The sequence below is a fragment of the Ranitomeya imitator genome, chromosome 3 (assembly GCF_032444005.1).
Source record: "Ranitomeya imitator isolate aRanImi1 chromosome 3, aRanImi1.pri, whole genome shotgun sequence".
NCBI classification, from domain to species: Eukaryota; Metazoa; Chordata; class Amphibia; order Anura; family Dendrobatidae; genus Ranitomeya; species Ranitomeya imitator.
In genome coordinates, this window is record NC_091284.1 from 331,369,887 (window position 1) to 331,381,949 (window position 12,063).

Here is a 12,063-nt window from a genome sequence, read left to right on the forward strand (position 1 = left end):
GATTTTGTCTAAAGCTGAACGTCAAAAATTCAGGCGTCAGAATAGGTTGTGTTTTTACTGCGGCGATTCTGCTCATATTATTTCTGATTGCCCTAAGCGTACAAAGAGAATCGCTAGTTCTGTTACCATCAGTACTGTACAACCTAAATTTCTGTTATCTGATCTGCTCATTATCATCATTTTCTGTTATGGCATTTGTGGATTCAGGCGCCGCTCTGAACTTAATGGACTTAGAATTTGCCAGACATTGTGGTTTCCCCTTGCAGCCTTTGCAGAACCCTATTCCTTTAAGGGGCATTGATGCTACACCGTTGGCTAAAAATAAACCTCAGTTTTGGACACAGCTGACCATGCGCATGGCGCCAGCCCATCAGGAAGATTGTCGTTTTCTGGTGTTGCATAATTTGCATGATGATATTGTGCTGGGTTTTCCATGGTTACAGCTACATAATCCGGTGTTAGATTGGAAATCTATGTCTGTGACTAGTAGGGGTTGTCAGGGGGTTCATGGTCACGTTCCTTTGATGTCAATTTCCTCTTCCCCCTCTTCTGAAATTCCTGAGTTTTTGTCAGATTTCCAGGATGTATTTGATGAGCCCAAATCCAGTTCCCTTCCACCACATAGGGACTGTGATTGTGCTATTGACTTGATTCCAGGTTGTAAGTTCCCTAAGAGCCGACTTTTCAACCTGTCTGTGCCAGAACATGCCGCCATGCGTAGCTATATTAAGGAATCTTTGGAGAAGGGGCATATTCGGCCATCTTCTTCACCATTGGGAGCAGTTTTTTTTTTTGTTGCCAAGAAGGATGGCTCCTTGAGACCCTGTATTGATTATCGCCTCTTGAATAAGATCACGGTCAAATTTCAATACCCGTTGCCTTTGCTTACTGATTTGTTTGCTAGGATTAAGGGGGCTTGCTGGTTTACTAAGATTGACCTTCGAGGGGCATATAATCTTATTCGTATTAAGCAGGGTGACGAATGGAAAACTGCATTTAATACGCCCGAAGGCCATTTTGAATACCTTGTGATGCCATTCGGACTCTCTAATGCTCCATCTGTGTTCCAATCCTTCATGCATGATATCTTTCGGAGTTATCTTGATAAGTTCATGGTTGTATATTTGGATGATATTTTGATTTTTTCCGATGATTGGGAGTCTCATGTGAAACAGGTCAGGATGGTATTTCAGATCCTCCGTAATAATGCTCTATTTGTGAAGGGGTCAAAGTGCCTCTTTGGAGTGCAGAAGGTTTCTTTTTTGGGCTTCATTTTTTCTCCCGCATCTATAGAAATGGATCCGGTTAAGGTTCAGGCCATTCATGATTGGATTCAGCCCACATCTGTGAAGAGCCTTCAGAAATTCTTGGGCTTTGCTAATTTTTATCGTTGTTTCATTGCCAACTTCTCCAGTGTGGTTCAACCTCTGACCGATTTGACGAAGAAAGGCGCTGATGTGACGAATTGGTCTTCTGCGGCTGTTTCTGCCTTTCAGGAGCTTAAACGCCGATTTACTTCTGCCCCTGTGTTGCGTCAGCCGGATGTTTCTCTTCCATTTCAGGTTGAGGTTGACGCGTCTGAGATTGGGGCAGGGGCCGTTTTGTCTCAGAGGAATTCTGATGGTTCCTTGATGAAACCGTGTGCCTTCTTTTCTCGGAAGTTTTCACCTGCGGAACACAATTATGATGTTGGCAATCGGGAGTTGTTGGCTATGAAGTGGGCATTTGAGGAGTGGCGACATTGGCTTGAGGGGGCCAAGCACCGTATTGTGGTCCTGACCGATCATAAGAATCTGATTTACCTCGAGTCTGCCAAACGGCTGAATCCTAGACAGGCTCGATGGTCCCTGTTTTTCTCCCGTTTTGATTTTGTGGTCTCGTACATTCCTGGTACTAAGAATGTTAAGGCGGATGCCCTCTCTAGGAGTTTTTTTCCTGATTCCCCTGGGGTTCTTGAGCCGGTCGGCATTCTGAAGGAAGGGGTGATTCTCTCTGCCATCTCCCCTGATTTACGACGGGTTCTTCAGGAGTTTCAGGCTGATAAACCTGACCGCTGTCCAGTGGGGAAACTGTTTGTTCCTGATAGATGGACTAGTAAAGTGATTTCTGAGGTTCATTGTTCTGTGTTGGCTGGCCATCCTGGGATTTTTGGTACCAGAGATTTGGTTGGTAGGTCCTTTTGGTGGCCTTCTTTGTCGCGGGATGTGCGTTCTTTTGTGCAGTCCTGTGGGATTTGTGCGCGGGCTAAGCCTTGCTGTTCCAGCGCTAGTGGGTTGCTTTTGCCTTTGCCGGTCCCTGAGAGACCTTGGACGCATATTTCTATGGATTTTATTTCAGATCTTCCGATTTCCCAGAGGATGTCGGTTATCTGGGTGGTTTGTGACCGGTTTTCTAAGATGGTTCATTTGGTACCTTTGCCTAAATTGCCTTCCTCTTCTGATTTTGGTTCCGTTGTTTTTTCAGCATGTGGTTCGTTTGCATGGCATTCCGGAGAATATTGTGTCCGATAGAGGTTCCCAGTTTGTTTCTAGGTTTTGGCGGGCCTTTTGTGCTAGGCTGGGCATTGATTTGTCTTTTTCTTCCGCATTTCATCCTCAGACAAATGGCCAGACCGAGCGAACTAATCAGACTTTGGAAACTTATTTGAGATGCTTTGTGTCTGCTGATCAGGATGATTGGGTGGCTTTTGTTGCCATTGGCCGAGTTTGCCCTTAATAATTGGGCTAGTTCTGCTACCTTGGTTTCGCCTTTTCTTTTGTAATTTTGGTTTTCATCCTCGTTTTTCTTCAGGGCAGGTTGAGCCTTCTGATTGTCCTGGTGTGGATTCTGTGGTTGACAGGCTGCATCAGATTTGGGCTCATGTGGTGGACAATTTGGTGTTGTCTCATTAGGAGGCTCAACGTTTTGCTAACCGTCGTCGGTGTTTTGGTTCCAGGCTTCGGGTTGGGGATTTGGTCTGGTTGTCTTCCCGTCATGTTCCTATGAAGGTTTCTTCCCCTAAGTTCAAGCCTCGGTTTATTGGTCCTTATAGGATTTCTGAGATTATCAATCCAGTGTCTTTTCGTTTGGCCCTTCCAGCCTCTCTTTCCATCCATAATGTGTTCCATAGATCTTTGTTGCGGAAGTATGTAGTGCCCGTTGTTCCCTCTGTTGATCCTCCGGCCCCGGTGTTGATTGATGGGGAGTTGGAGTATGTGGTTGAGAAGATTTTGGATTCTCGTTTTTCGAGGCGGAGGCTTCAGTATCTGGTCAAATGGAAGGGTTATGGCCAGGAGGATAATTCTTGGGTTGTTGCCTCCGATGTTCATGCTGACATGGTTTGGTTTGTGCCTTTCATTTGGCTCGTCCTGATCGGCCTGGGGGCTCTGGTGAGGGTTCGGTGACCCCTCCTCAAGGATGGGGGGGTACTGTTGTGAATTCTGCTCTTGGGCTCCCTCCGGTGGTTATGAGTGGTAGTGCTACGGTAGTTGGATCGCAGCATTTATCAGGTGTATCTATTTTTTGCAATTTGGGCTGGGCTATATAGCCTTGCTTGATCCTTTAGTCAGTGCCAGTTGTCCATTGTTTTTGGAGGATTCACATCCCTTCTGGTCTCTCCTGTTTGCTGTGCTTTTCTTCAAAGATAAGTCCTGGCTTTGTTTTTGCTGTCCACCTGCTGTGGACCTTATAGTTCTGTGCATTTTCATGTTTTTGTCTTGTCCAGCTTAGTCTGTGAAGGATTTTTTGCAGCCTAGCTATTTCTCTGGAGATGCAGATATACCATCTATGTCTTTAGTCAGATGTGGTGTTTTGTATTTTCTGTGGTGGATATTTTCTAGTGTTTTAATACTGACCGCATAGTACTCTGTTCTCTTCTTTCTTTTTAGCTAGTATGGCCTCCTATGCTAAATCCTGATTTCATTTCTGCGTATGTTATTTCCCTCTCCTCTCACAGTCAATATTTGTGGGGAGCTGTCTTTCCTTTGGGGATTTTCTCTGAGGCAAGATAGGTTTCCTGTTTCTGTCTTTAGGGGTAGTTATTTCTTAGGCTGTGTCGAGGGGTCTAGGGAGTGTTAGGTACCCCCCACGGCTACTTCTAGTTGCGCTGTTAAGTTCAGGGTTTGCGGTCAGTACAGGTTCCACCTTCTCCAGAGTACGTCTCATGCTGCTCCAAGGCCACCAGATCATAACACTCGGCGCTTTCAATATTTACCTGCTCCTCGTGCGGCTCCGTCTCCAGCACTGACGCTCAGCAGAGGGCGCACACTGACTACGTCACTGCGCCCTCTAACCTGAGCGTCACTGCCAGAGGACGCTGGAGACGGAGCCGCACCGGAACGAGGAGCAGGTAAATATCGCGCAGCGCTCCCCTCCCCGTATACTTACCTGCTCCGGCGCGGTCCCTGCAGTCCCTGCTTCTCCCGGCGCTGCATCTTCCTGCTGTATTGAGTGGTCACAGTTACCGTTCATTTTCAGTCATGAATATGCGGCTCCACCTCTATGGGAGGTGGAGCCGCATATTCATTTCTGTAATGAGCGGTACCATGTGACCGCTCAATACAGGAAGAAGATTCAGCTAACAATAAAATGTCTACTGGTAACTGAGGAAGAGGGAGTAGGTCACAAAAATTGGCATATAAGGGGTTGACTTATATAAAGCCCCTCTGCTGTATGGTATTGTAGAATTTACAATAGCTATCATATACTGTAGCTATATATACCTATACATGTAATATGTATAATCTGGCATTGCATTATACTTATATTTCTCTGCTGTATCTGTGCATTATGAATCGTGGTATGTGTTAAAGGGGGGGCGCAATGAGACTCTTTTGCCCGGGGCCCTCAAAAACCTGGAGCCGACCCTGCGTGGGTGGCAGATTGATTAGAGTCATGCCCTGGTTGTTACATACAGCCATTACCTGCCGAGTATGGGGCAAGCTCACCCCATCAGCCTGCTCCATACCCCCGCTATGGACTTGTGCCGTACATGTAGGGCAGATGTTGGTAAGTGGTTAAGCATAAAACTTTCTCCACCAGTAGTAGCAACAACTGCAAGTAAACACCTTCTGCAAGTTCCGATCAATCGTTCACACTTAAGGTCATGAAAGTTTAGTCTGCTCTCATTTATAGACCTTGTGAATTTATGACTACTGTAGGTCACATAATTCAGGGCTATAGAGCAATACATTTTAAGACATCTGTAAGATTCCTTGTATAGCGGCGATATCTCATGTCTGGCAGTCAGAATCTCTCTTTTTTTATTTATTTGGGAGTGGTGAGGTGGGTGGGTGGAAAATCCCCTCCATGCTCTCATGTTAATCATTAAAAGAGCCTAAAGTTTTTCTGTGTATATTTTTAATACAGTTATTTTGATATTCATATAAACTACTGTTATTGAACGATTATCATTATTATTTTTTGGGGGTGGGGTTGGTGAGGGTTAATTGGAGATCACATTGCATGTGTACACATTCTACCAATCATTGGGGGGGTATACATATACAGCATTCTGTGGGAAGTACACCATTGAATATTTTGTTCTATGAGACAAAAAATATCCCATCTTGTTTGACAAACCTTTTCCTGCAATTTAGCCATTTTCAACAGCACTTTTTGCTTTTGCTTCAATATGTTATTGTATGTGTTCATATATTGTACCCTTTTAAATTACCCATGCTTTCTATAGATTCAGAATTGTTTTACTGACTTTGTACTAGGTCAACAAATGAGCTTCCACCCTATCTGGAAAAGGTGAAACAGAAAGCTAATGATGCATTTGCTCAGCAGCAATGGAGCCAGGCTATTGAACTTTACAGCCAAGCTATGCAGAGGGCACCTCGCAGCGCCATGTTGTTTGGAAATCGTGCTGCCGCATACATGAAGCGGAAGTGGTGAGAAGACTAGATTCTGGTATTGAGCCATTAGATGGACGCAGAGTTTTATCTGATGCTTTGTCTCACTTTGTGTTACAATGCTAGGGATGGAGATCACTATGATGCATTGAGAGACTGCTTGCAAGCACTGGCACTAAACCCAGCCCATTTGAAAGCACACTTTCGTCTGGCACGATGCCTGTTTGAGTTGCGCTATGTTTCTGAAGCGCTGGATTGTTTGGAGGAATTTAAGACAAAGTTTCCAGAACAAGCCCAAAGCAGTGCATGTGATGCTCTTGACAGGGACATAAGGGTTGCCTTATTCTCCAAAAATGAAAACCGTAAGTCGGACCTGTATTATCTGTAAAAGTGCTGGTACTGCGCTTATTGATTTCAGTTTCATAGGAACCGTTTCATAGTTTTAAAATTGAAAGGAGATACAAGTCCATCAAATTCCACCTACAACATTATTAGCTGTGCATACCCATAACTGAACATTTCACTGCAAAAACACTTTTGTGGTATATTACCCTTGCTCAGCTAGATCCTAGTACACACAAGTAGCGATTGAGAAATGTCAGCTTCTAGAAACGTTCACTAACCTTTTTTCCCTAAAAAAAAAAAAAAAAAAAAAGAATAAACTAGAATCATGTGGTAAGTAGTAGACAAGAGAGGAGGGGGATGCAGCTGCAGTTTCATTCTCTGTGTTTGTGATACTGAGTTACAGTTCCTACAAAGGCGCCTTTAGGGCATGCTGGACGAGAAGGGACAACTAAACACACAGGATAGACACAATTGTTTTCATATTTAACATAAATCTACAGCTTCCTGACTATGCAAAATACATTTGTCTTCCATAGTGACTTACTTCAAGCAGTTATTGGCCCCCTTTTTCCCCACACATTTAGAGCACCTACTAATGATAAGCTCGATCAGACATGCTTGATTTCTTTGGACATTGTCCACTGGAGTTGTTGTCAAATGACAGATGTGCCACCTATCAATAGAAGCTCTTGCCAGGTTACAGATAAAGGCCGAAGCCAAGTTCTCCGACCAACCATGAATAAGTCATTCAGAAAATGTCTGTCTGAATCTCTTGTATGGCTTGCTATAGTAACGAACATTCAACGGGTTAAGCCAGGAATGATTTATTCTTATGTGTATATCCCTGACAGAGGATGATAAAAAGGCAGCCTCTGTTCGCCTACGATCTGGGGACAGGAAGGATTCTCTTTCAGAAGATGAGCTGCTGCTTAGAGAAAGAAGCTTGGATTATAAACATAGGTATTGTGGTCATTGTAACACTACAACAGACATAAAGGAAGCCAGTTTCATGGGAAGGTAAGATAATTTGTTTGCTTTTCCATCTCTGCATGAAGCAATAATATTAACTCTACTACATACATGGTTATTTGTCTGGTGTCTTTTTAAGCAAAATTTTATATATATTTTTTTATATATATTAACCTTTTTCCCAGTAATGCACAGTACATAGTAAGCGGCTCAGATGACGGCTCATTCTTTATCTGGGAGAAGGAGACTCGTGCTCTCGTCAGGGTCCTTCAAGGAGATGAGTCAATTGTTAACTGTCTACAACCGCATCCAAGCTACTGCTTCCTGGCCACAAGTGGCATTGACCCTGTTGTGAGACTATGGAGCCCACGTTCTGAGGTTTGAAAGCAATTTAATATGTATGGGAGAATGTACTTTTTAATGTGCTGTAAAGTTTTCTGCTTTAATAGAGCAATTGTTTGGTTGAAATTTTTTTTTCCTAAAATCATTGATTTTTCTACATACGTGGTATTGAATATGATCAATTATTGGCATCAATTACCCCCTGCTATAGTATTAAGATCATCTTTAGGGTGTTCTAAAGAAGGAGGTATTGGTTATGGGGGGTTTCCGTAAATGTTGCATTACTGGTGGCTCTGAAAAATAAAGTCTAAATTGTTCAATTAAACGCACAGTATATACATCACACCAGTGTAAATGCCAACAAGCACATTACACCAGAGACCATTTTTATGTCATTTTCATATAAACAAAAAGGTCTGGCATAGAAACCAGTATTTCATTAGAGCCCAGAGCACATGGAATAAATACACATCACATGTATATATTTGAGGTTTATGTGGAGCTATATACTAGCTTAATTATAAAGTGCTGCTATATACTGAATGTTGGTGATATGGCAATAAAATTATTATTATTAAGAGGAGATAATGATATAGAAAAAATCTGAGTTTAATTCAGCTCATTTAGAAGAAGAAATAACCTGAATAAAATGGGGATTAAGACCCCATAAAGTGAATCTAGCCCCAGTACCTATATCACTCCTTTAAAGTAGACAATCCGAAGATTGTAAAAGGATTATCACAGTAGTTATGGCCACCTCCATATAACTTTGTGACCAACCATTTTTTTTCCTCCAAAAGATGCATGAAATCTCTCATTTGCAATTAAAACTTTAATGAAAGCAGAGACTTACAAAGAAATTGCATTCTAAAAATAACAGAACATGGTATGGTAAGGAAAAAAAATGTATGTTTTCATCTGCAAGAGGACGTGCTTACTAAAATGCTGAAATAGGGGACTTGTAACATCTAGTCTTCACCTTCAAATTTTCCAAACTATGCACACACAACATAGTCTGTAAAAATAGGACCAATCATATACAGTGGGGCAAAAAAGTATTTAGTCAGTCAGCAATAGTGCAAGTTCCACCACTTAAAAAGATGAGAGGCGTCATCATAGGTAGACCTCAACTATGGGAGACAAACTGAGAAAAAAAAATCCGGAAAATCACATTGTCTGTTTTTTTAACAATTTATTTGCATATTATGGTGGAAAATAAGTATTTGGCCAGAAACAAAATTTCATCTCAATACTTTGTAATATATCCTTTGTTGGCCATGACAGAGGTCAAACGTTTTCTGTAAGTCTTCACAAGGTTGCCACACACTGTTGTTGGTATGTTGGCCCATTCCTCCATGCAGATCTCCTCTAGAGCAGTGATGTTTTTGGCTTTTCGCTTGGCAACACGGACTTTCAACTCCCTCCAAAGGTTTTCTATAGGGTTGAGATCTGGAGACTGGCTAGGCCACTCCAGGACCTTGAAATGCTTCTTACGAAGCCACTCCTTCGTTGCCCTGGCAGTGTGCTTTGGATCATTGTCATGTTGAAAGACCCAGCCACGTTTCATCTTCAATGCCCTTGCTGATGGAAGGAGGTTTGCACTCAAAATCTCACGATACATGGCCCCATTCATTCTTTCATGTACCCGGATCAGTCGTCCTGGCCCCTTTGCAGAGAAACAGCCCCAAAGCATGATGTTTCCACCACCATGCTTTACAGTAGGTATGGTGTTTGATGGATGCAACTCAGTATTCTTTTTCCTCCAAACACGACAAGTTGTGTTTCTACCAAACCGTTCCAGTTTGGTTTCATCAGACCATAGGACATTCTCCCAAAACTCCTCTGGATCATCCAAATGCTCTCTAGCAAACTTCAGACGGGCCCGGACATGTACTGGCTTAAGCAGTGGGACACGTCTGGCACTGCAGGATCTGAGTCCATGGTGGCGTAGTGTGTTACTTATGGTAGGCCTTGTTACATTGGTCCCAGCTCTCTGCAGTTCATTCACTAGGTCCCCCCGCGTGGTTCTGGGATTTTTGTTCACCGTTCTTGTGATCATTCTGACCCCACGGGGTGGGATTTTGCATGGAGCCCCAGATCGAGGGAGATTATCAGTGGTCTTGTATGTCTTCCATTTTCTAATTATTGCTCCCACTGTTGATTTCTTCACTCCAAGCTGGTTGGCTATTGCAGATTCAGTCTTCCCAGCCTGGTGCAGGGCTACAATTTTGTTTCTGGTGTCCTTTGACAGCTCTTTGGTCTTCACCATAGTGGAGTTTGGAGTCAGACTGTTTGAGGGTGTGCACAGGTGTCTTTTTATACTGATAACAAGTTTAAACAGGTGCCATTACTACAGGTAATGAGTGGAGGAAAGAGGAGACTCTTAAAGAAGAAGTTACAGGTCTGTGAGAGCCAGAAATCTTGATTGTTTGTTTCTGACCAAATACTTATTTTCCACCATAATATGCAAATAAATTGTTAAAAAAACAGACAATGTGATTTTCTGGATTTTTTTTTCTCAGTTTGCCTCCCATAGTTGAGGTCTACCTATGATGTAAATTACAGACGCCTCTCATCTTTTTAAGTGGTGGAACTTGCACTATTGCTGACTGACTAAATACTTTTTTGCCCCACTGTATGCTCATATTTTGTATGTAACTAGTTGGAAATGATGATTCATGCCTACAATTACTGCTTGGAAATCTATTTCCCAATGAACTCCAGTTATCATCGTTATGGTTAACTAAGTAGTGATAGGGGTTCCGACTCCCAGGATACAGTTACAGACAGTATTGTGATGTGAGAAATGTTCATACTGTAACTCTGAGAGACATTGATGGTCTCGGACTGCAATCATGCAGGACACCATCATTCAGCACTGCGGAACTTGGAGCTCTTTTAATACAACTTCTTGAAATGATTCTGAGCGATGGGTTTCTAAAGCCCTGAACTTTTACTTACAGATCCACTGGCTAAAAAATGTCCTTCCGCGGAAAGATTCAAGTCCATTTGTATAATATTTGGACTCATTCATGGTAGTTGTACACTTTGTGCACATCTCCTCACCTTAAATTACTTTGTAAAGAACCACCTCACTGGGTCAACTTGGTTTTTTAAAAATGCTCACTTTTTTCCTAGAATACTTCTTATGCATACGAAAGAGCTCTGATTTTTTTTTTCCATGTTAAATGTATTATGTTTTTTTTTTTTAATGTAATGAAATGTTAAGTGTACTTTACTCAAAGAAACATTCTCTTTACTTGCAGACTGAAGGGCCTGACAAACGAGTGGTACAAGACATGGAGAGTGCTTGTCAAGCTAACCAAAGAAGAATGAATGCTGACCCCCTGGAAGTAATGCTTCTGAACATGGGTTACAGAATTACAGGACTTAGCGGAGGAGGTGCAGCATCAGGTGTTGGAGGTTCAGATGATGAGGATTCTACAGAGGGACAAGTGCAGTGCCGGACCAGCTAACCTTTACAGGAGGGATGTGTGTGGGATTAGGGTTGTACACACCTTTATAAAAGACAAGCTTGACCATATTTTAATGGCCGCTCGTCTTGCTTTGAAAAAAATCTGTATAGACCAATACCTCATAATGACAATGATAGGAAAGGTGGAGTCCTTCCACATCAACACCACCACTGAATATAACCTCTTAACTAACAATCGTGCCACCCCTAAGCTCCTAAAATTTGGATGCTCCTAAAATTTGATCTCTGCCCAAAGCATTCTGTTATTTTAACAAGGATTGTCGTAATTGATTTGACACAAAAAAAAGGTAATAGTACCTATGTGTGCTATTTTTCTGGATACCTTGCATTTTGTTTGAAGTTTTACAAGTTGGACTGAACCTACATCATTTGAAGAGCTACTATGAATGCTTGAGGCAGCTAACAGAGATTGCAGAGATTGCTATAATCTAGACTATCGAGTGGTGCCTAGGATATTTGACCTTTGAGCTTGTCTATCAAAATGAATTAAGGTTACACACAGTGGTGTGGTAGGCCTTGCTGACTTTGTTTAAGACTGTGTTTCTAGATTTTACCATCTCAAAGCAGTCTGTAAGTGTTATACCTAGTTTTGACTAATGTGAAGACCTTGGTTGATGGTCTACAATGTTGTCTAGACCAAACTAGTTGGTTTATTACTATAGGTTCATAATAATGCTGTTCTACATTTGCAATCTCACAACCAGTGGAAGAGTTTTCTGCTTCCAGTACCATTGCTTCCTGACTTTTGACTTTTCTAATCGGAAAAGCTGTCTTTGACTTGTCAGTGACCTTTGCTCAATTTGTATTCGATGGACATCTACAAATAAAAAAGTTCTTTATTTCTGAGCAGATGTGATTGGTTTCTAAATCCTTTTTCTGCCTGCATACTGAAAACTGAATTTATGGAATCAAACCTTTACCACTTTTAACAACTCTATCGAACAGCCAAACATATGATCACCAAGTGATCCCTTCCACTAGTAAACATGAGACCAATAGAGCACAAGGAAGGTGCAAATATGTAAAAAGATATACATTTATTAAACAAACAAATAAAGACATATATACTCAAAATAT

General features: G+C 42.0%; 1 protein-coding gene across 4 annotated transcripts in view; it reads left to right on the plus strand.

Annotated features, from left to right (window-relative positions):
- Positions 1-11,835, plus strand: part of WDTC1 (WD and tetratricopeptide repeats 1) — an 87,559-nt gene extending 75,724 nt beyond the window's left edge. For all 4 annotated transcript variants that reach the window (XM_069756725.1, XM_069756727.1, XM_069756728.1 and 1 more), the window contains exons 12-16: positions 5,700-5,873; positions 5,961-6,196; positions 7,031-7,196; positions 7,334-7,526; positions 10,757-11,835. In XM_069756725.1, coding sequence (XP_069612826.1) covers positions 5,700-5,873; positions 5,961-6,196; positions 7,031-7,196; positions 7,334-7,526; positions 10,757-10,966 — 979 coding nt within the window. In that variant the 3' untranslated portion in view covers positions 10,967-11,835. The remainder of the gene's footprint in view (positions 1-5,699; positions 5,874-5,960; positions 6,197-7,030; positions 7,197-7,333; positions 7,527-10,756) is intronic.
- The last annotated feature ends 228 nt before the right edge of the window (positions 11,836-12,063 follow it).